This window comes from Siphateles boraxobius, unplaced genomic scaffold (assembly GCF_051911475.1).
Source record: "Siphateles boraxobius isolate OS27281-9 unplaced genomic scaffold, OSU_SipBor_1 20, whole genome shotgun sequence".
Classification (NCBI taxonomy): Eukaryota; Metazoa; Chordata; class Actinopteri; order Cypriniformes; family Leuciscidae; genus Siphateles; species Siphateles boraxobius.
The window spans coordinates 16,831,734-16,859,423 of record NW_027508811.1 but is presented as its reverse complement, the minus strand read 5'-3'; the positions used below and the strand labels follow the sequence as shown (position 1 = coordinate 16,859,423).

Here is a 27,690-nt window from a genome sequence, read left to right as displayed (position 1 = left end):
CTGCTTTTGTGAAATATCCTTGGTTCAAAATCACACTCTACAAAACTGTACATTAAACATCAAATATCTTATTATAAACTGAGGTTGTGTCGCTTCGCACATTAGTTTTGTGTTCATTGTGGACAGACAAATTGCTTGACGCTGTAAATATCACACCAGGTTAGGACTTGGTGTCAATCTGTTCTGGTTCACTAGACTAATCTGATGTTGTTTGTACACGCGTCATAAAGAATGCGATTAAAAACCCAATGTATTAAGTCATGAAACAAAAATCCTCAAAACGCTCTTCATGAAGTTTGAAAATGAGTCAGTAGAAAGTTGTGTGATTCTTAATAGTGGTGTAAATAATGTTAATATATAATAGTCTGTCTCAGATAATCCCAAACCAGTAGGCAGGAAGTACCCAGTCTTGGTGTGTGCCGTGAGAGCCTGAAGCTGGTGCTGCTGACAGGCAGAGCTGTTTTTAGATGACTGCTGAAGGTCAAGTCAGTCCTGCTGGGGAAGACTGTTACATACCAGCATCCACCAAAACTGCATGCTTTCTTCCATTATGCTTTCTACAGAAATGTGGGGTGTTTTTTAACCAAAGCTTGTTCTCTGATAACTCATCAGGTTGGCTTTGCTGTGCTGTGATTGAAATCTTGCTCTTTTTCACATGTGTTTTATTAATTTGCTGTCGGGCAGATTTATATGAGGCTCTTATACGAGGGGTGCTACAGCAGGGGAGGATCAGGTCGCATTGCATTCATATGGTGTCGGATTCTTTTCGGTCTTGTTAGCATAAATGAGGCCATCTGGTTAAGTACTCAGGCCTCAATCATGAGTATATTGTGTCAAGTCTTCACCATTTCAGATGTTGACACAACATGACTGTCAATTCAAAATATGACTGGTGCAGATCTTATTGTGTTCACTTAGAATCTGCAGAGAACAAGGATATACTCATTTAAAACTTGCCTTAAAGGACTGGTTTCATCCTCATACTTAACATACCTGGAAAATTATATCTATATATTTCTGTGGAACACACAAAAAAATAAACATTCTGAAAGCTGTCACAACTAATTTCAGCACAGTAATTTGATGTACACTACCATTAAAAAATGTGGGGTCAGTAAGATATAGATAGAATAATAAAAATAATTTTATTCAACAAAGATGCATTAAATTCATCAAAAGTGACAGTGAAGACATTTATGTAACAAAAGATTTTTATTTGAAATAAATGCTGTTCTTTTAATTTTTGTTTCCACAAAAATATTAAGCAGCACAACTGTGTCCAACATTGATATTAATAAGAAATGTTTCTTGAGCAGGAAATCAGCATATTATGATTATTATGAGAATGATTTCTGAAGGATCATGTGACAGTGAAGACTGGAGAAATGATATTGAAAATTCAGCTTTTAAAAATGTTCATAAGGAATTGCATTTTAAAACATATTACAATAGACAACAGTTATTTTAAATAGTTGTAATGTGTCACTATATTACTGTTTTTGCTTTGGTTACATAAATGCAGCCTTGGTGCAGCCTTCTCCATAAGAGACTTCTTTCACTTTTGAATGGTTGTTTATGCTGATTGAAATAGGATATTCCCTGAGAGAGAGAAAAAAATGGTGGGACTTAATCAATTATCTTGATTTTATCCATCAGGGGTTGAATAGATCATGCAAAGGAAATATTACAATCATATTTTGCATTTGAATGATGCATGAATGCATCATTACAGGAATACAGGATTCATTACAGGAATCATGCACAAGACCAGGAATGTTTCTTAAGAAAGTATATAGGATGTATTTTGATTTCATGTTGACATTTTTTGATGGACAGCCGATATATATCCATTCAATCAGCCATCAAATTTCTCTCTGAGTCCTACTTCCCTCCTGTGATTGACTTAACCCACATAACAGCTCCTTTGTGCTGTTGTGAGTGAGCAGGAGATTGAGCTGACATATCAGCCAGTCATTCATCCAGGCATCAATTGGAATGAACTGAGAATGGGGAGTTAATGCATGTTTTGTGTGCCAGGCCCGGTAATCCACCCCCAGTCTCTCAAGCCTTTGTTTTCCCATGTTCCCTTCCTTCTGCCGTTAGTTTTGCTAACCCCAGCACAAAGCAACAGTATCATGCATTCCCTAAAACATGTAAATCTGAATTAGAATTGTTTTTGCAAAATGTCTTTATCCATATTTTTTTTCTGACATTAATGTTTTATACGATTTGACCTAATATTCAGCATAACTTTTTTTTGGTTTTTTTCATTTAATTTGGAGTACAGGTCAGAAGTCACTTTATGGGGAAGCACACGAAAACTACCATCACAGTGGCCTTTCTAAAGGTGACAGGACACTCCTCTTGCTAGATGAGGCAATTAGACTTGACATTTATAGAGGAAGACGACTCTTAAAACAACCGCAACACTCTTGTGGATAGCACCCATTTACACAGACACAATTAGAGCGCTGTCAAGCAGGAAAAAGACTGCAATTGCTACCCAATGTGGGTAGTTATAAATACAGAACATTTGGCGTCAGTTTGGTGTGGCGACAGTAGACCGCGAGGGACTGCCGTCTTTACTTTTGTTTTGTATTTGTTTTATGTTTGATATTAAAATCTTTGAATGTTTGGCGGTTCCTGCCTCCTTCTTCCCATAACATGTAAACTGCGTTACACTGGTCCCGAAACCCGGGAAGGAATAAGGAGGCGGGAACTGGTGAACATTTCAAAGATTTGTTTTTGAAGGAAGGAGGAAAAAGCCTGTCATTTAAAGCTATTTTGGACTTATCACAGCCATCTAACTGCAAGCATGTTCATTCCAACCTCGATTTAACCAAAGATTAGATGGACGTATCGAGACCAGCAGATTTTTTGTTGTTGTTGCTAAACCTAGTGTGGCTTACAGGCGTGTACCTCAATAAGCAAACGAGACAGACTTCAGTTATTTGTGAATTTGTGCCAGAGTATAAGAGCTCTTCAGTTGAACTTGAGTAGGTTATTTATTTTGAGAAAAAGATTATCAAATACTGTGCCATGCATTCTGCAAGAAGGGCAACTACAATCTGTCATATTTGCTCATGAGCTTGTGTGAAGTGCCTGGATATATAATCCATCCAGGTGTCAGAGTGAGAATAATAACCACAATAGTGGAAACACAGCTGTCACATACCTATACATTTTTAAAGATATTACACACCGTAGCCACACACTGCAAGGCATTCCTCTAACAATGGCACTGTTTTATGAGACACAGACTGATTATCAAACCCAGGTTGAATCTGCAGTTTGAATCCACATTTTTTTCCGATTATTGTGTAAAAATATGCATAATGAATAAACATGATAAAATAAGATAAACTCAGCAAAGAGTACTACACTCTTATTGAGAGTTGAAAGCATAATCAAATTAAAATCAAACCAAAATACTTGATAAGCAACACTCAAGGGGTGCAGTCATACATTTTGTGTTTGTCTAATAATAATTAGCTTTACACTAGTAACTAGATATCCTTGATTATTAGTTTATCCCTATATTATTATGCCTTGTCTTTGATGTACTAGAATGAGGGCCGGTTCACACAGAACTCATTTTGCTGTTAAAAAACGTAAGATGCAGGTCAGTAGAATGAGAAAAGCACAAGGTCTAGAGAAGTGTTTTTTTTAAAGTTGCATTTCTTGAGCGCTCCGTGTCATGCGCGAGATGCTGCAAAAGAGTTCAGCGGTTAAAGACGTCTGTCTAGCTGGTGTTTACATAGAAAAACAAAGGAAAAATAGTGCAGTGGAATGAAAAAACACATTCTGTAGTGAACGTCCCCTGAGTCTGTTAAAAGTATCAAATGAGAATAGCAACAACAGCAATAAAGTTTCGGGCCCCGCTGAAAAATCCAGCATGAATTCCATGTTGGTCCAGGCTGGTTTATGTTGGTTAGAGCAGCATAGTCATGCTTTTCTCAAGCAAAATGCTAGTGACCAGCAACCAGCATCCCATGCTGGTCCCAGCATGCAAAACATACCTTTTACTGGTGGCCAGCAATACTGGATTTTTCTGCAGGGGCCACATTTACCATTGCTTGGCGATTTTTTTTTTTTTTTTTTTCGGGCAAAATCCAGTCAACTCAATAGATCGGAATCTTGCTTGAGGGTGAAAGATTTCACCACGCAGATCTCGCAGCGGGTTCAAGTTGGTCACATGGATTCACTGCGTTAACCAACAGAAAGCTGACTGATTCGAAAGTGGCTTCAGGTGAGCTGTGTTACATACATTGTCACACTATTGACAATAGTCTATGGATATTTTTTGTCACAGCATGTTAAGAAACAAAAACATTCATGCCCATTTGCACAACTCACAGTGGATTTTAAATGCAACTTCAAAAAGTGAATTTCATGAATTTTTTATTTAAAAGTGCTTGTCTAAAACACTGTGGGAGAAATTACTCATTCGCACGGCTAAATTTGTATGGTCACTTTAACGAACTTGCCGCACTAAATTTTTACTAATTTTAATTACAGACAAAATTTGCCAAGTTAATATGTACCTATATGTTTGACCAATCAAATTAGAGAAGTGGAACTTACTGATATATAATGGGATTTTATAAGTGCCTCTAAGTTTTGTCTCAACAGTATTTTCAGTGCATCATACATTGTATCCACATAGTGCATAATCATGTTGTTTCACCTGCTCTACTGCTCCTCTCCGTCTGTCAGTCTGATTCCTTCTGGACCCTTTCCTGGTTTGTCCAAGGTTCAATCTAGGCACCCAGTAAATAATGCAAGACAAAGAGCAGACACTGATCAATGTCTTGACACTGATCTAGATAATTGAAAATCATGTACTGAATTATGACTGCTGTAGGACTGGTTCATAATGAAATTTCTTGGCACAAATATTTCAGGTAAGAATACTTCAGGTAAGGCTCAGAGGTGAGCCATGGAATAAGTTGATTTGATTGTTCTATTATTGTGGCTTAGAGTGAAGCATTTAAAAGGAAAGTGCACCCATAAAGGACAATTCTGTCATCATTTACTTACCCTGATGTCATTCCAAAACGGAATGACTTTCATTCTTCTGTGAAACACAAAAGAAGATATTTTGAAGAATGTTCTGTTTTGGTTACCATTGACTTCCATTGTTTGAAAAAAAAAAAACACTGTTGAAAAAATTATCTGTGTTGTCAGATAATAACACCCAACTAACTTTCTCAGAAAGATTTTGCATCCCGATTTTGTGTCCTGATGCCATTTCAGACACTTTTCTTTTTTTATGGCTGGTCTACTTCTCAGGCTATTGAAATAGGCTTTGCAGTCTTGGCGCTTTTGAAACCAAATCCTTGGCTCAGATGTGCATGCATTTGGGTTTATTTTATTTTATTTAAAATCAAAAACAGATGGAAAAATACACTCACACAGAGAGCTCTTCAGTTTTTCTCAATGGGAGTTTTAGGAATAGTCCCTCGGGGAGCAAAACATTACACAGTGTCAAAAATTCCTCATCTAGCCAAAAGAGATTAGAGAGAAACATGCACACAACTGAAATCAGCTTTATTCATTTTGCATTCACGTCAGCTTTCTATAAATTAGACAGCTCTGCACAGCCATGCACAGTGAGACTTTGGCTAAGGAGATGCTTCTGGCTCAAAATACACAGCTGAAACCTCGCCAGATTTACAATAAAAGAAACAGACACTAAATCTTGATATATGACAGAGATGACACAGTGCCACCTATCTGTGCAGTCTGTAGGTTTCCTGTATGGGTATCACAGAATCACAAATGTTGGTCCTCAACATGCTCCTTACATGTCATGGAGAATTGACAGAATTGACCCATTTTCCATTACCAGCATACGCTACCATTGTAGTTCTATTGTAGAAATTACTTCTTCAGCAATAAAGTGTCCAATAATGAGTATTTTGTTGTCCTGTGTGAAATTCTCACGAAGCGTTGAAAACAGTTGTGCTGATTTGTGGAAATCATGATAAAAAAAATTTCAAGATTCTTTGATGAATAGAAAGTTCAAAAGAACACCATTTATTTTGAAATTGAAATATTTTGTAACATAATAAAAGTCTTTACTGTAACTTTTGATCAATTTAATACATCCTTACTGAATAAAGGTATTAATTTCTTTAAAAAAAAAAAAACTTACTGACCCCAAACTTTTGAACAGTAGTGTGTATAAATCATTTCTATATTACTATACGTTTAATGGAAGATATAAAGGTATTATGAAATCTCATAAAGCCAGTCAGAAACATGTGGTATATGACCCGGACATGTTCTTCATTCACATTATGTTCATACACATTTTCTCAGATAGACTTAGGGTCTGTAGACTAAGAGCAACTTTATTCTGTAGTCACAGTTCTATTTTTAGCTAGAGGAACACATTATCTGTTGTAGCGCTAAGCATGCAGAATGCCAAATGTGTGTTTGAGATCTCTTTGTGCACCCAGCTGTCATGGATTCAGAATATATGTGTGTTTTTATCCTCCACTGATTTTATTGAGAGGGTATCAAGCAAGTGCCTGCAGAGCCTTCTCCTTTATTCAACTTTACATACATACATTATAAATAACATAGGGAGGCAGGCAAATAAAAAAACAAATGACTATCTTGCCCAATTTTTCTGTTTGCGGTTGTGTTGACCTGTCAGTATTTCGTTTAAAGGCTTATTTGTTTGTTTTTTTGCAGATTACACCAGGGAGCAAGGCCGCCTCCACCAACCTGAGTCAGGGTGACATCATCGTGGCCATTGATGGGGTCAGCACAGACGGGATGACACACCTGGAGGCCCAAAACAAGATCAAGTCTGCCAACTTCAATCTGGCCCTCACCATGCAAAGGTACAGTGAATTGTTAGTGTTTTGGAGGTGTGTGTGTGTGTGTAAGCATACAAATTTGGTTTGATGTACACTACCGTTCAAAAGTTTGAAAAAGTAAAGTAAAAACAGTAAGATTATGAAATATTATTGCAATTAAAAAATTACTTATTTCTATTTAATTATATTTAAAATTTTAAAATGTATTCAGCAAAGCTGAATTACTTCAGTCCTCAGTGTCTTGATCCTTTCTAATATGCTGATTTGGTGCTCAAGAAACATTTCTTATTATTATCAATGTTGAAAACAGTTGTGCTGCAATATTGTTGTAGAAACTGTGATACATTTTTTTCAGGATTTTTTGATAAATAAAAAGTTCAAAAGAACAGCATTTATTTGAACTAGTAATAATTAGTAGAATTAGGTTTTTACTATCTTTATGACCAATTTATTGCTTCTTGTTGAATAAAAGTATTTTTTTCTTACTGATATCATACTGAAATCTCACTGATCAAACTGTGAACAGTAGAACATTTGAACTTCTGAATTAAAACAAATGTGTCATTACTTGCTGATGCATTTTTGCGACATACTACTTGCCAAAAAAAGTCTGAAACCATAAAATGTTGGGAAATTTTCCAAAGGTTTGAATGATGACACTCAAAGAAGGATGTGGCAGTAATGGAAATATACTGTGTATGGCATAAGTAACATTTAGAGTTGGGAGAATAGAATAGAATAGAATTGAATAGAATAGAACCGTCCCTGTTGGATAGAATTGTCCATCCTGATTAAAATGACACCAGGAAGTTTTGCTCTGGAAAAACATCATGATTTCCATTTGAGTTTCGACTAGGCTTCCATTCTGGTAAAGTTAATAAAATGATCTGCCATGTTTACACTGTGATCCACACTGATATTTCATCTGTCTTGGCGGCGTAAGCTCGTATCAGTATCTTCACTGACAGCTCTGGGACAGCATAGCTTTTTCTTATCCACTTGTGCGATTCTGTAGCTTCAGCCACATTATTTATTATAATTATAATTATTATAATTTAAATAATTATATCGAATGCAGATGTTAGCGGGTCTCATTCACTGCAGTGTAATAAAAGCAGGCATTGACTGTTAATAGTCAAGCAATCAATTAAGTTTTATGAACCACAAACATACCGCAGCTTCAATATATCACAAACATATGTGACTGAGATTGTGTGTGAGCTCTGATGAGTTGTGTATGTTTTCATACAGGGAAAGGTCATGTGTATATATCTTCTTTTTATATCTTCTTTTTTGACTAACAGGAAACATGAAGGCAATAAAAACATGACCTTCCCCTGGATAAAAACATATATGCTGATAATGAGCTGTGTATGTTTTTATCAAAGGAAAGGTTATGTGATTTGATTGCTTTCATGTTTCCTGTTAGTCAAAAAGGAAGATATAAAGAGTATGACACATTCTGACAACTCACTGGGCTTATCAGATCAGACTAGCTGACATGAGTCATCATGTTACATGTTGCCAACATTATTAGACAAGCGTCATATAGCTAAGCATCCACACATTTCAAAAGCTCTTCAAAACTGATAATGTATTATGTATTCAGTATCTCTAGCTTTTAGGAGCTTTCTTCACAGCCTCTGGCGAGTGTCCATTGATCCATCAGCAGCCTCATACTCCTGTTTACTTTCTATTTTCCAGCCTGCCCAGCACTGAAAATACATAGCAATAAACAAGGCTATGTTCACTCTGCAAGTGATCCAGATCACTTTCTTATTCTAATATGGATCTGATTTTTCAAATCATCATTACATAAAATTGCACCATCACACAATTGGTGTGTCATTTCAGCGAAATATGGTGACACTGACCACAAAGCCAATCACATTTCATGTAAGCCGATGAATCATGACAGCGTCCGACCAAAGCACATTAGCAACAGACACTTCCGCATATGTTGATAATAAATCATATCATTAGACTGGCACAGCAGCCATTTAAATGTATGTAACAGACCGTAATACATTTATAATTTGGGAAAAATTGAATGCAGAATTACAGCAAATTTGCATGGTCTCTTAGTTAGTCAATTTACGGACTGACCAGTAAGTCTGCAAAATAACAGTTTTCTCAACTAAAGCTATAGCTTCTTGATTGATTCTGTCATCCAGGGGTATCCCTTGATTGCTGTGGTTGCAATGCTTTAAAAAGCTTTTGGCAACAAATTAAGCTCTGGTGTAGGTCTTCCTTTGCCGATTAACTCCAGCTTGTCTTTAAAATTTCATCTTGAAATGGCCTTGGTAATGTTGCTCGTGGTTTCCATAGCGGATAGCGCTAGCTATTCTATCAGCGTTTCTTTTTTTCTGATCGTGTTCCCCACAGAAGGTGGAACGTGTCACAAACTTAGAGGGACCCACTGCTTGGCCCTTTATAATTTCACAGCTGGACTACAATCACAGAGCTGAAAGCATTTGCCGGAAAAAAAACATAATATGGAGAAACGCAACACAAACTGAATAGGCAGCTTTGAATGGTTCATTTACTCAAAAAGATTTAGATGTTTATTGTCAAATTATACATTTCTAAAATAACATTAGAACTGATGACTTTTTATTATTATATTTTTTTTTTACTTTTTAAAATCATTTCAACATTAGTTTAGGCCCTCTCTGAAGGCCTAGAGGCCCCTGATGGTTCCCCTCTTGTGTATACAGAATATATACATATGTTGATGCCAAATGTTGTTGTTTCACTTGCTTTGAACATTAGTAAAAGAAACTAAAATTTTAAGGTTCTGATGATTATGTAAAGATTTGAAGCTGGAAGACTGTTCTAATGTCTTATTCATGTAACAAAATATGGCATCATATTCAATTATGAAATGTGTTGATGGTGTTATAATGAACATGACAGGCTTGGATGCGTTACATTGGCTGTTTAGACACATATGGGTATGGGCCACATTTAGAGTATATGTGAACAGATTTACAGTATATGTGAACAACATCAAATTTGAACAAATACAAAATTATATTTGGGTATTTTTTATATTTTAAATAGAGGCCCTTGTGGGTTAAATTGATCAACTAATCAACAGAGTGGTTTTAAAGATATCTTCTGGGCATGTTGTGAGATATCAATATCAACAGTTCAGTGCAGAAGTTTTCTGTGTTGTGTTTGGGAGAGCCACACCTGGGTTAGCACAACTCCCTCATAAACCATGTCTGCAAGCAATCATCTGTGAGATCCTTGAAGTTTTTGAGTTTAAAAACATCCTTGATCTCTCCAATGCAAGTTGCAATTCTGATGTATCTTAGTGCTTAAGTCATGTTTGCTTTTAGTTCACTTTATCATGAGCAAAACCCCCAAAAAGGCATGTTCACCTTCATTTCCCCTCTCTATGCATACCTGCAGGGATTACACAAGACCATCTTTACTTTATCCTAACACTCTTAATAGATCCCAGAGTTCCCTCTGCAAGGATTGTTGATATAAGGAAGAGATACACTGTAACAGTTGTCAGATACGTTATCTACTTTGTTGTCAACCTCTACATGGCGTTTCAAGGACTTCTCTTACTTTTACGAGAAAGAAAACACATTGTTATTTGTCTTTGTGGTTTTCATTTTGCACAAATTTTCAAACATGTGAATTCTTTAAAAAATGTTTCACCCTTTGTGTACAAGGCTTGTAATGTTTTAAATTGTTTCTTCTGAACAGGTTCAATTTGGACCAAAGCATTTTTCCGATAGCAGCAACAAGAACTGTAGATGGCATTCATAATTGCATTGTTATTGTGTCAGTGTTCACTCTCAAAGAACAAATGTGAGACCAGGAAAACTGAAAATATTTGCCACATGTTTGTTCATTGGTGCATTATGTATATAGTGTCATGTGGGTGACGGATGAACCCAGGCGCAGACAGTATCCAATCACAGAACGTTTATTGTAGACAGAAAACAGGGAAAACAAAACCCACGAGGGGGTAAAACAAGGACAACTCTGACGGGGGAAGACTAAACTAGACTAACACTTGACAAACTAGACTATAAACTAATAACAGAAACAGGATCAGTAATACACTAGACAAAACTCTCAAAAGGTACTCACAGGAAAGTTAGCAAAGACTCACACAACATATGACAAAGTCAAACAATGAACCAACACAGGACAGCAAACACAAGGGGATTACAAAGGGAACACTAATGACAAGGACAGGTGAAACTGACTAGACAATAATGACAAGAGAGGATAACAAGGGGGCGGGGTTACATGAGGAGACAACACAAGCACATGGCCCAAGCAAAAGGCCATGTGCTTGTACACAAAACATGGGTCTGTCATGACTCTGCCACCAGACCAGAGAAATCAAAAGACATGATGGCAGAATCATGACATATAGTTGACTATTGGACATTGGAATTTTGTCATGCATTGTTTAGGATGTGATCCAGAGCACTCTTTGTCATTTTCTTAAAATGTTTATGTTTTCTATTTTATCACAGGTCAAAGCGACCCACCCCTGTTACCATGACAACACCAAGGATTGACTCCCCTATGACTGTGATTCCCCATCAGAAGGTTTGTCACACATTACTTGTGCATTACGCACAGTCATGCATTCTACATACATCTGCAAACAGTATACTGTATGTCCATGCATTTAGATATTTTAAATCAAGCACAGGTCATACATTCCACATTCTCTCACTCTGATTCATTTCATGAAGATTTATGTTTAATTTAGGCCTTGGAGAAAGCTTCAGCTGAAGTTCAATGGTAAAGTTTTTTTTTTTACAGGATCAAGTTAATGATTCCTTTTAAGAGGCTAAGATAATAGATTCTGGACTTTGGGTTCCCTTCAACTCAGGATACATTTATCATAGGACATCCTTACAAATGTTCTGCTACCTGTAAAAAGCCTTATGATGCCCCCTGCTGGTATTCACTTTGCACACTCCAGCAAAGAGTTAACTACACATTTTAAATATAATGTTTTTCACTACCTAAAACATACAACAGTGCATACAAGTTTGGGGCAGTTTTGTTTAGGACATTACTACTTTTATTTAGAAATGTATGTAATAATTGATCAAAAGTGACAGTAAATACATTTATACGATTTCATGGTTAATCAAGGTTTCCACAAAAATATTAAGCAGCACAGCTGTTTTCAACATTGATAATAATAAGAAATGTTTCTTGAGCAGCAAATCAGCATATTAGAATGATTTCTGAAGGATCATGTGACGCTGAAGACTGGAGTAATGATGCTGAAAATTCAGCTTTGCCATCACAGGACAAAAATTACATTTAAAAAAATATTCAAATTGAAAGCAGTTATTTTAAATTGTAATATTTCACAATATTTAAATGCAGCTTTGTCTTCAAGAGACTTCAAGACTTCATAAGACTTCATAAGTCTTCAAGAGACTTATTTCAGAAACTTTATTTCACAGACACAAAAACAAGACTGATCTTTTTGAACGGTAGTGTGCAAACAATTATATTATGTTTAAGAAGTTAAAGGATGAGTTATTTCATCAAAAAATAGCCATTTTCTTTTTTTTGGCTCTTTTGTTTTACTTTCAGTAAGTTATTAAACCATTCTCAGCTTTCGTCTGACCTGCTCCTTCTGTTCTTTCCTTCTCAACACTGTCCACACACATGCACTTCTCCTTTAAGGATCAGCCTGTGCAAATGAATGGGGGTCTCTCAGCTTCTGCTAAAACAAACCCCAGCAGTAGCGGAGATGCTTCTTTCCCTGCTCAAAGACATTTAGCTTCTCCGAGGGACAAATCCACCTCCGGAGAAAAAAAACAGCAGTATAACTCCCCCATCGGTCTGTACTCTGCCGAGACATTGCAAGAGATGGCCATGCTGCAGGAAAGGGCTAAGAGCGTGGGGTCAGGCATGCATAGTGGGTATGTAATCATGAGTAGAGCGAGATCTGATCCTAGCGGCCATGTGCGCTAAAACTTAACCAGTCCTATTTTAAAAATATAGTGTTGATTTCTAAATTAACAGGTTAGAGTTTCAGGTTAGAATCAGTGGGACGGTTTTAGGTCAGGCCCATCTGGTTGCTAACTTCGCTCTTTGACAGAAGAATGACAGCAGCCATACAGCATTCAGAAAAGAGAGGTTACATCTGTTACATTGACCCCATTCCCTACTGGCATTAACAGGCCAGAGAGGGATCTAGTTAAGGCTTCAATACTCTGGTGGAATGTGCAAGACAAATTTAAACTGAGGCTTCAGTTGTCCCTACTGTGACCCTCCTTCAGGTACAGTGATCAGGTTATATCAGATAATGTATCCAGCAGAGGGTTTCAATTGAAAAATTGGCTGTCAAACCAGAAAGTACACTACCATTCAGAAGTTTGAAGTTTATTTCTTTGAAAGAAATTAATACTTTAATTCAGCAAGGATGCATTAAATTAATGCATTTATAATGTCATAAGAGTTCAAATAAACAGTTATTTTTTAACTTTCTATTACTCAAAGAATCCTTACACAAAAGCACAACTTTTTTTCAACATTTATAATAAAAAAATTTGAGCAGTAAATCAGCATATTAGAATGATTTCTGAAGGATCATGTGACACTGAAGACTGGATGAATGGTTGCTTACAATTCAGCTTTTCCACCAGAGGAAATAATTACATTTTTAAATATATTAAAATAGAAAACAGTTATTTAAAATCAAGAGTAATATTTCACAATATTACCTGTTTTACTGTATGTTTTATCAAACAGCCTTGGTGAGCAGAAGACAATTCTTTCAAAAACAGACCCCAAACTTTTGAACAGCTTGCATTGGTTGTCAAGATTTGATACACACATACCCTATGTGTATCAAATCTTGACAACCAATGCAAGCTGTCATATTGAGACATTATAAGCACTATATCACTTTCCAGGTTTGACAGTTCCAGTTCTGTGTTGTAACCTCAAAGCAATGCACTTTGTCTGTACTGTGGTGGATTAGGGAAATGGATGACAATGTCCTGTACCCCTCTCTGTTTACTCTTTTCATATGCAGTGAAAAAGGTTTTAGCGTGTGCTGCAGCACAGAGGAAATCTCAGGCTGTAGTGTTGAGTGATACGGTTACACAGTCGCAATAGAGATGGGCGAGAGAGCACCTGTCGCAGCTCTCCCTATAAAAGGTCATGGAATGTCCGGGTTCAGTTTCCTAACTACACTGATACATCCCCCTCACTCCCTCCTGTCACATCTTTTCCAGGAGGCACTCATATAAAAACGTATTTCTCTTTTTTCAGATATGGCCAGTGGCGTACTAGTCTTTTGCTTTCAGTTTTTTGTTGATTTGCCTCTGTGAAAGGGGACTTCTCTACTGTGTGTGTGCGCACAAACAAGTTATATTTCAATCACTCCAAACACACACATTGGCACTCAAACACACTAACCTTTTCCTTTTTCTTAAAGGTGAAGTGTGTCATTTCTGTGCTACAAACAGAATTAATTTGTTTGTGCAGCCCAACTGGGTCAATGTTGGCTCAACCAATGGCTTGAGTTTATTGCTTTTTAGCAAATCGCACCATTGCGCCTTTAAAACATTGAGGAGATTCCACATCCTGAATAACTTTCATTGGCACAACCCTTCCATGTTAAAAATTAAATGAGTTGCTAACCAATGCACTTGTTTCTGTTTCCTTTCACCCATTGTAGGTTATTACCAACACTCCTGCCAAGTTAGTAACAGCCTCCTGGCATAACGTTGTAGTACTCTGTGTGGTATACGTGCATGGAATTGTTTGGAACTGCCTTTGTGGTGTGTTATCAACAATACAGTGTGGTTAGTGAGATTTGTCTTCCTGTGCAATCAAAGCTTGCTTTAATGGTGTACTAATGCTTAATGTAAACCTTTACTACATATAATATATATACACACTTCTTTGGAATATATACGTATGTGTGTGTTTTAGGGTGCTAGAGCTTTGCTTGCTGAAGTCATGTTAAGCATAGAAAATGTTTTTATCATGATTCTATTGGTCCTCTTTGGGCACTTCTCAGTTAGTATGCACTTAGGATTCGGGTTGGGAATCGAGAACTGTTTCTTATGCTCCACTCATGGCATATAAAAATTACCGTATTTACTAACTGACAACCTGTGACGTTATACTCAGAGCTGTTCACATCCTCGGATTTGGAATTATGCCTCCATTGCAACCCTAATTGTAAAGTAAACCTGAAAAATTTCAGTAATCAACAGACAAAACAACACTATAACAAGTTACAGTTGTTATTCAAATGCCTTATTGGCTAACTTTATTTAAAGTTTGTTTAGCAGGACATAGTTGTTCAGCTCTGTGCCTGCTGCATTAAACTGTCTTTTGTTTATTTTTAGAATATTGCATTAACAATAGTCAATTATAGGAATTATTAAACAGTAAAATTATGAAATAACTGCTTAACTAAATTTTTACTGCTGAAGCCACTGCTATTTTGAGTTTTTCTGCATGACATTGTTGGGGTCAGGCTGTACGAGTTGGAGCTCTGTTGTGAATTATGAGTTCTGCAAGGATGTGAATCGATGTTACAGTAATTCTGACATAGCAAGAATGCACCTTTATTTACAACTGGTTTCCATATATTTTACTATATACTATAACCAACTGATGTCCAATTCCGTTAATGGTTCTTGCACAGGTACCGTACTAAAATACTCGGAACATATTTTTTTTGCACGAATTGTTGTACATGTATTTATTATTGAAATCATCTTTCTTTTTTCAAATGTTTATTCTTTAAAGTACTAAAAAAATTGTAAATTGAACCGTTATGGAAGTGGAGTGATTAAGTAGATTCAATTCTTGCAGATTCCCATGCCTTTTTGTGTGCTATGTTGTACTGCTTGCTGTAGTTATACAAGTCATTGTATGCGTCGTGTGTAGTAGTAATCTTTTGCTGTGTAAAACATTTTTGATGTGTTTTTTCTACCTTAAAAAGGAGACTGGCCCTTTTATTTATTTATTTATTTATTAAACAATTTAATTTATACCGTACTATGATGGTTTAACTCAGTTTGTCTCACCTTCCATCATGAATTATCATGCTGGTCTTGCTGGTGGACTAGCTGAACTGGTCGACCAGCATGGTTTTGTAATCAAGAAGCTTTGTTGAAATACCAGCACACCAGCATCCTAAACACAACATATGCTGGTATTATCAACCAAGGGTTCTTACCTTTCATTACCAATTCACTTTCCTCACTCCCTTTCTCTCACTCTCACTCTAACCTCCATTTTGTCTCTGTTGTCTCTCTTCTACCCATACACATCCCTTATCACCTTTCCCTCACTTGCACAGCAATGCGTACATGTCCAGCTTCAACCCTATAGCTCTGAAGGACTCTGCCCTCTCCACCAATAAGCCCATTGAGGTGAAGGGGCCTGGAGGCAAGGCCACCATCATCCATGCCCAGTACAACACCCCCATCAGCATGTACTCCCAGGATGCTATTATGGATGCCATTGCTGGCCAGTCCCAGGCCAGGGGTAGCGAGATGTCCGGGTAAGATCTAGTACACCTAACTGTGTCCTCCACCTCCTCCCATGCTCTGCATGACACACATTTGCCATAACGCCTGCCAAACAGCCAAGCTTGAGTAGGCCAGTGAATCTGCTAATGCTCAGGAGGCTAAAGACTTCCCAAGGATGTCTGTTCATAGACTGGATATAGTCTCACTCTTCCTCATTTTAACATTATCGAAATGATAGTGATTTAAATTGTATGCTGTGAACATGTTGCCCTATAGAAGCAGAAGAAAGGCAGTTTCGAAGTCTTCAATGTTATGTGTAGTTTTTGTGGAACCAGCTGGATTTTTGTGTGCTTTTCAAGTCATCTTTATTTATATTGCGCGATACAGATTGTTTTAAGGCAGCTTTTACAGTGATGAACAGGAAAATAAGGAATAAATGATGCAAACAAACCGTGATGTAGAAATTTCTCTGTTTGTTGGTGCCAGTATTTTGATGTTTTATGGTCTTTGTATGGTTTGAAATCATGAAATTGAGAGATTAGGCTTTCGGTCTCGTGTCAGAAGCCTTCTCTAATGCATAGCATAGAAGCTTTTTCTAATTTTCCCTTTCTCACTCCATTCCCGATCATCCATCCTTTCATCCATCGTTTCCTCTATCCATCACACTGTACATCATGTACACTGTCCCCCCTCTACATGTGTCCAATCTCAATGGCCCTGCCTGGCAGCAATGAAATTGACTCTCCGCTATCGTAAGTAGCCTGATCCATCTGTTTTATATGAGCACTCTCTTTCCGTCTCCTCCCTTGCGCATTGCATGCCTGATCACCACATCATCTATTTATCTCTCATCTCTTCCTCTAACCTCCCTTTGATTGATTTGGAGCATCTTGACTTCTGAAATGCACCTGGTATTCATGAGCAGAGTCTGTCCTGTAACTTTTTTTAAATAGCTGGATTTTGCCTTTTTATTTAGCCTAATGCAACGATGACATCACATACTACTCCTCCTTTTCAGACCGCACCTTTCAGTTCCATTTCATTGGTTCTTAACCATCCAAATGTTCCTCCGAAACCCTTAATCTTGCTGCTAGGTGACATTGACTGTTTTAGGTCAAAACGTGTTTAAACGGTGAGGTTTACAAGAGGGTCTGCTAATGTGGTAACAGGAAATCAGTCAGCGATTTGAGTTTTAGATGTGAACAAACAGATTTCTGAATGCTCTGCTCTGTCATTCTTCTAAGAGATATAATGTATGAAAAGCAAGCTTCTGGCCACATTGCCCATGCTTCTCTCTTTATTAGCACATTTATTAAGTATTCTGCATATTTATTAATCTATATATTAAAAAAATCAGTGTTAACAGATATATGTTATACAGTACATCGTAAATTTATGATAATGGCATTAAATTAGTCAGAATAGGTCAATTTGCATCCAATTTTAATGAAACAATTACCACAAAAAAATGTATTTAATGTCGTTACACATTACAATTATTTTGCTGATGTTCCCTGTCATACTGAAAAGAAAGTGTGTTTCACAAGACCGGCTTTTTCTGTGGTTGCAGTAATCTGCCAGTTAAAGACCATGTTATAGACAGTGCTTCCCCAGTGTATCAGGCCGTCATTCCCAGTGAACTGAATGACCTGGGGCCATCTGAATGGACTAAAAGAGCCGCCCAGCTGCAGTCCAAGTCCTTCCGCCTCCTCGCCCACATTACTGGAACTGAATACAGTGAGTCTGCCTGCCTGTTTTTGTCACTTTCCTTTTATTTTGATATAGATTTTGATTTGTTGTGTAGAGTCTGACATGTTCTCTCCTTGTCTTTACTCTTCTGCAGTGCAAGACCCTGATGAGGAAGCTCTGAGAAAATCAAGGTAGGCATCTAGAAGCAGCATCTGGTGGCCACATATTTGACCTGTGCTGAAATCCAGCCCTCTGCCTCTTAAAACCTGAAAGGCTTTTTGAAAACCTGACACATGATCCGAACCCCCCTACCAAACCCCCATTATCGGACAACACTCTCTGTGCTGAACTTGATCCGCACACATTAGATGCATCAATCTAATACAGCTTGATGAATTTATAGTAGTCTGTATCAGGGGTGTAAAAATTACAGAGAAATTGTACTTTTTGTTTAGAAAATTGTTATTTGGTAATGTTTGGCTACTAAAATGTCAAAATATCTGAAAACATTCTTGAGTGAAAAGTTTTCACATTTTAATTGTGCTTGCGCATCAAAATGTAAACATTTTTCTTAGCTTTAGAAATAGGCATTAAATTACAAATTACTTGCCAACCCTGTCTTTGTAAACCTATATCCATTTTTTGAAATTGGGATATACAAATAATATAGCCCAGTTATATTATTTGTAGCCAGGAAGGATTTGAATTACATAGCGCATAACCAAAGGATTATCCTCCTTGAAAATTAATCCACCTCATAAAGACAACAAACTTTTTTTTTTTTTTTACTAGATTATGGAAGAAATTGAAGAATAAACTTGAAAACCCTTTTAATTAAGTAATTAAATTAAAATTGGAAGGGCAATTGGAGGTTTTGGGAATCCTGTTTGCAATTACAATTAGGATTTTTGCAATTGCACACATTGTTATATGTATTTTGAATCATGAAGATCTTTTTAAAATGTTGAATTTTATGATTAAGTTTTTAGTTTTAGCAGTACCTTGGTACAAGTACAAATTCCAAATAATAATACTTTAATAATGAAGTACAGTCAATTACTCAAATAATTTACACCTCTGGTCTGTTGTATTTATATCAAGCTTCATTCTTCATATCTTTAGCTCTCATTTATTTCACAATGTCATTACACTTCTGACACAATACAATGCAAAATGTGACCTCTAGTATTTGGCTGAATGCAAAACATTTAGTGGGTACATGTAAATTTTACAACACCTTAAGCAGCCACAAATATTGGGCAGGGGAGTGAAGGCCATATTCCCTAACCCATTTTCCACCCTCTCTTTTCTCCCTTTCCTTCCTCTTTTTTTCCTGTATATATGTCTTGATGTCACAGGGAAATGTTTGAATCTGAAGCCAAAGGCCCTCGTTTCGCTAAACTGAAAAACTGGCACCATGGCCTGTCGGCACAAATACTTAATGTGCCTCAGTAAAACGCTGTAGGATAGAGAGAGTTAGATAGGTGGCATAGACATACGGCAGTGCTTGAGTAAGAGAAAAGTTAAAGCATGTGAGATGAAAGCAGAAAAGAGGAAGTTGAAAGTCAGTTATGTTGTTTGGCTCATCACTCTCAAGCTATGTGTTCACTCTATAGGAGAGATTTAGGAATTTTCAAGAGAATGTTGCCACTATTTAACTTCTCTCACTTGTATCGGATTGTTTGATTACATATTGATGGTTGTTGAGAACATCATTGCATCTGTACACAAGTCTTTCGAATCCATCAAATAAAAGAAATGTTATGAACTAATCATGTGGAAAGGCTTTTTGGAAATGGGATTTTATCTGGGTATGAGAGTACACATGGATTCAAGAGATTTAAATCTCTCTCTACCTATCTATCTATTTAAAAAACTAAATATAAACTGAAATGATATATTAGTACCTTCAATAAATATTGTTTTATTGAACAACATTCAGAATCAAAACCTTGAATTTTCTGGAATCACAAATTTAATATATATATATATATATTTTTTTTTTAAAGCTAGCTTTGAAAGCAAGCAGTTTTTATCATAATTAGAGCCGAAATAACAGAGGTATAATATGAGGGGTCTTTGAATATAATGAGCCTTTGAGTAAAAAGATTGAAAACCACTGGATCTTATCTTTTTCTATGTAGATCTAAGAATCTAACGCTTTGATACTGGGATAGCATTTCAGTGATTATGTAAGGACAAGTTTGTTAAGAAGATTTGCAAATGTTGAAATCTTTTACACATGCAAGTCAGTTTTATTTTAAGATGTCATTTCTTATCTGATGAAAAACTAAATTCTGACAGACAGCAAAAGCTTTAGCTTTAGACCAAACTTCGAATCACCAACAGTATTATACTAATTTAAAAAAATTATTTTGTTGATGTTCTGAAACTTGTCAGACATTTCTTACTTAAGGCTGTGGTTAAATATTAGACTATCTAGGGTTTTGGGTGATAAAGATGTCAATCTATCAGTCAGTGTTGTAAATCTGATAGATCACTATTTTAGAATCCAGTGGTTTCGCTTTATCGAGAAAATGAGGCTGTTAGTAAGACTTATGCCTGTGTAAGGTTATTTCTGTAGAAAGTGTAATAATCTTTAGCTAGATCAGTGGTGGCTAAAGGGACGAGCTCTGTGTATGGAAGATGAGCGAAGGCACATGAAGCCATCAGAACTTCAAGCGGTTGAGCAGGATGGAAGTCAATGTCTGTGAGTAGAGAGAGTCAATAAACCAGGACTTTTCCTCCAGGTAATTCTGCCTGTCTGGTTGTCACATAGGGAAATGGTGTTACCTCTGCTGTGAGCTGGTTTGCGCTAAATTGTTTTACGAATAGAAAAATGTTTCTGCTAACCATGCCCTTTTCTCATATCATCTCACTACTGGATTACTTCATTTCTGAGCCTCCCACTTGCATGCAGTGCATGCTGGGAAGACTGTGTGACTGCACTGGAGTGCTTGTGGCCCTGGGTGGCTGGCCCCTACCCCACTCTTCATCCTTTTCTTATTTATTCAGATCTCTGCCTTCATGTACAGATGAACATGTCATGCTAGGTTGCACAGACATATGTTGCATCAGTCAGCTCTTTTGTATGTTGTGCTGTCATTTTCCCCATATTTTCAGTCTCCAATATTTCATCAGACTCTCCTCAGCTTGACTGAAACAAAAACAGATAAGCACTTTCGCTTATTTCAATACACATCACTGCAGTGCTGTTGCCTGCTGTTCGTTAAGTTGTATGTTTGTTTTACTCATTCTGGCAATAGTTTTGTCTTTAATATGTCTTATCAAGTTTGCCACTTTATTAGTATTTGGTTAATTGCATTATTTTAGTATTGTTCACTTTCTATTATGGTATATAGTAATATTTTTAATTTTATTTTTATATTTTCAGATTTAATTTTAGTTTAAGTTTTAGTCATTTTGTTAGGTGCTTTTGTTTTGTTTTCCAATCAGCTTTAATATTTTTTATTTCAGTTTTAGTTTAGTCATTTTAATACTTCAACCTATTTTATTCCAGTTAGTTGCCATTGCAACATTTCTTCAGTTTTTTTTAAGACCTTGTCCAAACTGAGGGTGTTTACATGACAGCTATGTACTAAAAACGTAAAAGTACTTCCTTTGTTTTTTTCGCGTACTAAAGACAATGTTGTCAAAACTATCCCTGTTCACACAGATCTAGAAAAACGCTGTATAATTCATGCTAGGCCAGTAGATGTCACTTTGTAAAAAAAAAAAAAACTATGCGCCTATAGACTGAACACGTAATACGCATGCGCATGACGTCACCGCTTTCACAAATTTGCATTTTTGTAGTTTACACGGAGACGATAACAGTATAGTTTTATTTATTGTAACCATAGATATCTATGGTTATACTGGCATTGTTGTGCCGTGCTATTTACTTTCATAGTGTTGCTAAAGAGAAATTCCTTTGTAGAATATTCATATTACATTCCTGAAAAAAAAGACCGCAGTTGCTTTCCTGTGGCAAAAGATGACAATTGTGTTTTAGATTATACAATTTTGAGAGCGCCCTGCACGGAACAGTGAGTGGTGGGATATTTTACTGATAAAATGATCGTACCAGAAGAATAGCGTGATACATTTATTACATCTGCTCTCTCTGTATCATCTCATGAGTTTTATTATGTTTTACGCATACGAAGTAAGGTGATTTTAGCATTTTCAGACATTTTAGAGCGGATGAGCAACTTTTGGGAAACGCTTAAACACTAGTGTGGATGGGGGAACATTTTTAAACGAAAACACCGTTTTCAAATGTATCTGGAGTAATGTAGATGTTTTTTTATCTCATATTTATTAGATTCATATAATAATATAATAATTTATATACTATATTATTATAGCTTTATTTCAAATAATTAAAATTAATTTGAAAGGTTTTAGTAAATAAATACTATAACAATACTGTATAATTAATTTTGACAGACTATTATTCTCATTATTATCATTATTATTGTAGTTTTTAAATATTGAAATGTGAAGTCAGAAGAGTGCCACCATGTTTTCCAATTTGTCAAGAAACAAAGATTTTGGTGTTTTGTGACAAATTTCTCCTTTCCGTCATGCTAATATCTTGTCTTTATTGCCATTTATGTTCCAAGCAACTTTTTTATAAATCTTGAATTGTATGTTTGTTGTTGTTCTGCTGTACTAGTCTGTATCTTCTTATGTTGTGTGTTGCAATCATTCAGTGTGCTTTACTTTATTAGTATTTAACAACCTTTTTTTACTAATTTATTCATTTAGGGGTCTTCTCAGTCATTTTTTGTATTTTGTGTTAATAGATTTCTTTACCAACAAAACGTAATATTTTCCTCAAAACAGTTATACAATTGGAAACAGACAATTAATACTGCATGGGTTGGATAAATTGAACCTATATCCAACACCCAAAGCATTACATTTCCTCCATGTGTGGATGTTATTATTGCATGAACGTCATTTTTCGTTCAGTATTCATTCAGTCTATCTTCGCAACCCCCTACCATGCCAATTTTGTTCATGCTAATTTGCATGTGTGAATGTAAAGAGAAGAACAGTGATAGTATACATGTTAGGCTGCTTTTCATGAGACTGTGTTGCACTAACCTGCTCTTAGGATGAGAACACTCTTTCCCTATGTCCAAACTATGTGTCAAGCGTAAAATGCCAGCAGGTGGCACTGCAGTATCTTGTCGAATTACCCTCTGCCTGTCTTGACTCTCTTTGCTCTCCGGTCCTGTTCCATGAATTAGCCATTTGCTTGTTTGCAAGTAGTTTAGTACATGTTTCAATTACAATCCCTCAATCTGAAGCTATTGTCTGCTTCTGTGATCTGTATTTTATTGATCTCTTAATATTTGCTGAGATTCAAGATTTTGCTAATATAACTTTAAAAAAAACACAGTTTGACAGCATAGCCAGTTGAGGAATGCAGTGTTAGGACATTATGACCTATAAAATGTTTGTGTGTGTGTGTGTGTGTGTGTGTGTGTGTGTGTGTGTGTGTGTGTGTGTGTGTGTGTGTGTGTGTGTGTGTGTGTGTGTGTGTGTGTGTGTGTGTGTGTGTGTGTGTGTGTGTGTGTGTTTGTGTGAGAGAGAGAGATTAGGCAGTAAGAGAGACATGAGAGAGTAAGAAAGAGTACCGTAATCATCATTTCCCAAGTTATACTTTTTTGTTTATACACTTCAGATTTTTTCAAATCATTTCTCAAATTTCAGTCTCTCACAGCTTGCTATAAATGCTAATCTGTGTTTGCTTTCTGCCACAGCACACCTTCCCCAAAGCCCCTCAAATTCACACACATACATGCTTTTCTCACAATGTACACCTCAAAATAAGAGAAAGGGGCTCAATACGCACATATGTTCACCACAGAAAGTGTTTAAATCTTCATGAAGGATTCATAAATGTCTGCAACCAACATTTACAGACCTTTCTCTCTGTTCCATCAACATAACTCAGTATAATACACAGAATGATATTAAAGCTGAAGTGGGTAATTTCTGATTTTCATTAAATTCACAAATTAGATTTGTCAAAGTTACAATTAATTTTATATAGCTTTCGGTCCGCAATTAACTCACATCGCTGGTTAAGCTTACACACTTTCATAGGATTTCATAACTATTTGATGTTTTTAGCGAATTGGTGGCTAATTCGTACATATTTTAGTATGATTTGCCTATGCTCCTAAACCGTTTAGGTTTAGGGGTGGATCTTCAGGGTTGAGTTTTTATTTAAAAAATGTACATTTTTGTACGAATCACATCGCGTGAGTTCTTACAAAATCACCACTTCAATAAATAGTTTTCTCATGAGATTGTGTTGGTTAAGCCAATTTTGCTGCTTTGCCTGGTTGGGAAGCTCAAGTAAATGCAGTGTCGATCATCAGGAATTACTTACTTATAGGTCCATATTAAGATTGAATAAAACTATATGAAATCAAATCAGATAAAACGCACTTCAGCTTTAAATGCTCTCTTTATTTCATCTTTTCCCATCTCTGTGGGCAGTTTCAACATAAACTGCATGAGTAATAGAGAGTTGGTCATAAAAGGATGTTTGCGGAGTGTGTGAAGGGGGTCAGTCATCATCGGTCCACCACCAGGCCTGCTGCTGCTAGATGCCTGCCTCTTTTCTTCTCTCTCCTGCCTGGGCGGCTCCAACACCAATATATCTTCTTCATTTAATTGTGTTTGATTATGTATAAGGGATGCCAAATGATTAAAGAAATGTTTATTTGTGAATAATGCACTTTTCTTTGCTTGGATCACAGGGGAGTATCATTTATCACTAATCTACTGCTCTCTAACCACTTAATTGTGTTTTATGGATAGACTAAGAGGGTTTACATAACCTCTATACTCTACGTCACTTTAAAATGGTGAGGTCCTGCCATCTGCAGTTCATTGTCCCCGATCGAGCACGTAATTGAGTGTAGCCTTAATGTCTGGATTCATTTAATTCATCCTAGAATAGCACTTACAGTTGTCTCTGCTGCCCAGACATCCTTCAATGAAAAAATAGATAAGAATAGTCTAATGAGAAGAAAGCAATTCATTTTTCCTGCCCCTCATGATGAACATCCTTGCATTGTATTCAAAAATGTTGTATGCATGAGAATGAAGCAGCTGCTTATGACAAAGTGCAACTTTCAAATTAAGGCATAAATACATACACGACCTAGCATGGCTGCTGTCTGTATTTATGGCTTCAGCCTGACATCAGTTTCTGACATCACTGCAACCTAACCTTGTATCTAGTACTCCTGCTGAGCATGCTCCAGTTTCCACCAGCATTGCATCTATATGTGCACCTACTATCGCTGCTTCGCCCAATGATTCGCTCAATCAGGCGCCTGAGGTTGCTGAGCAAACCACTGAAAGCAGGTAAAGTTGCATGCATTCCTTTTTCTTTCTTGCTTTACCGTTGCTTAGTTTATTGTATTCCACATTGGTATACATGCAATGCATACCGTTCAAAAGTTTGGGGTCAGTGTAATATTTTTTTTTAGAAAGAAAGAAAAACTTTAATTCAGTAAGGATGCTTTAAATTGTCCAACAGTGACAGTAAAGACTTTTAAAATGTTACAAAATATTTCTATTTCAAATTCTATTCATCAGAGTATCCTGAAAAAAAAAAGTACCACTGTTTCAACAAAAATGTTAAGCAGCACAACTGTTTTCAACATTGATAATAATAAGAAATGTTTCTTGATTGACATTTTAGAATGATTTCTGAAGACACTGAAGACTGGAGTAATGTCTGTGAAAAATTCAACTTTGCCATTACAGGAATACATTGTTTTAAAAAAAAATCTTAGAAAAAATTGTAATAATATTTCTGGGAAGATATTATTACAATATACAAGATATTATTATTATTTGCTCTAATATATATTTTTTTTTGATCAAATAAATGCAGCCTTGATTTTTCCAAAACTTAAAAAATCCTATACCGACCTCAAACATTTGTAGGGTGTATTTATGTTTATGTTAAGTTTTTGATTCTTTATATATATATATTTAGGGGGTTATTTATTTCTGTTTTGATGACTTGCAGGTTCATACAGTAGCATTAATGAGTTATTCCAATGTTAATTAACTTCTATTTGTGGAGACATGTGATAGATGTTATTGCTATTAGATTTTATAACATTTGGGAGTTTGTAGGACAAAGTCAATTGATCCTGGAGATTCCAAGCAAAACCAATCCTCCAGTCATTTTAATGTTATAATCAATAATGATCTTCTCTGTCTTAACTCAATTTCATGTTGCAGCTGCTTCCTTTGCTACTGCTTATTACTACTAATTCTCTTCCCCTAACCTAAGGAAGCGAGTAACTCACATTTGATTTGATCCATGTTGTCATTGCCAGGTAGATTATTTGTTTCGAGCTTCTGCGTTTATGAGTGGCATCTGTTTATCACAGTATTGTTCAACACCAGGACTTGACCCAAATAAAAACTTTCCTATACTTCCATGAATACCTTTTTAAGCTTAAGATCACTGTATGCACTTCTATGTACCCTCTTTAAAGAGGACTACATTTGTACTGCTAAACTAGATGCTTTAATGCGTGCCTCAAGCATTTTATTTACTTTTGCAAGACATGTTTATAAATCTCTTTATAAATCCAATTTAATCTTATACAGTAGAACCCCTTTCAGCACAATTTATTTCTTATATTTAATATTAAAATGTTAGTATATTAAATATTACATTTATTTCTAGAGATTTAATTTCATATTTAATTTCATCTTTTATACCAAGGAGTAAATCATTTTGAGACCTAAGTGTAAATTTCCATATCTGGTATTGAAACCTATGTCCCATGGTCCTTTGATTCATGTCAACTAATGCTCATGTTTGTTCTTAAGTAAGTTTATTTTTAAGACATGGCAGAATCTGCACTCTCTTTGCATGTATCTATTGCTAACACTGATCCAGCAGTCTTACGTTTATTCCAGGCAGAATGGAGTGAACTACTTATTTTCAAGATATCTTTATAGAATCCATAAAGTCTTGTTAATTCAAATTTATTAATTTAATAATTATCTAGTTAGTTCAAATTCAAAGACTTGTTAAGTCTTGTTAATTCAAATTTAGAAGGCTATCTTTCACATGTCTCCTACTACGGGAGGTGACAAAGACTTTTAATGTTCAGATCCTCTCTGTCAATCTTGTGTTAAATTGGGCCTTATTTTAGTAGTGTTTGGTACATAGTGTCTTTGCTTTGAATGCACGTTTATTTTCTGTTGTTTGTGTGTCTGCATCTAAAATGATTTGTTCATGGTCTATTTGCTGCCACATTCACTCATACTTTACTGTACTCATAATGTACTACTGTTTTACTTAGACAAAACAAAAACAGAATACACATCGTATAGTTCTTTAAAGGGTTAATGCATTTGATTAAGAAAACCAAAGTATCTGATCCTGTTTGTGTGTTTTTTTTCATATAGACATAAAAACATGCAATATTTGGATTAGTTTGGCAGTTGTACAGATATGAGTGCACGCCATTCATATCTGTACAACTGCCAAACTTATCCAGTTGTACAACTGCCAAACTAATCCACGCCACGTGCACTCATATCTGTACAACTGCCAAACTAATCCAAATATTGCATGTTTTTATGTCTATATGAAAAAA

The 27,690-nt window shown here is 36.1% G+C and overlaps 1 protein-coding gene across 25 annotated transcripts in view; it reads left to right on the top strand.

Moving 5' to 3' along the window:
* ldb3a (LIM domain binding 3a) overlaps window positions 1–27,690 on the top strand; it is a 45,847-nt gene that overhangs the window by 10,704 nt on the left and 7,453 nt on the right. For 6 of the 25 annotated variants that reach the window (XR_013205950.1, XR_013205951.1, XR_013205949.1 and 3 more), the window contains exons 3-8: window positions 6,703–6,854; window positions 11,339–11,414; window positions 12,519–12,757; window positions 17,907–18,073; window positions 18,180–18,216; window positions 25,298–25,423. Coding sequence is in view for 15 of the 25 variants with exons in the window: in XM_077237161.1 (XP_077093276.1) it covers window positions 6,703–6,854; window positions 11,339–11,414; window positions 12,519–12,757; window positions 17,907–18,073; window positions 18,180–18,216; window positions 25,298–25,423 (797 nt within the window). In the remaining 10 variants the exon portion in view is untranslated. Of the gene's footprint in view, window positions 1–6,702; window positions 6,855–11,338; window positions 11,415–12,518; window positions 12,758–14,523; window positions 14,547–16,164; window positions 16,369–17,064; window positions 17,089–17,906; window positions 18,074–18,179; window positions 18,217–19,383; window positions 19,798–25,297; window positions 25,424–27,690 lie in introns of those variants that run through there. The other 19 variants (XR_013205957.1, XR_013205955.1, XR_013205956.1 and 16 more) reach the window with 8 other exon arrangements.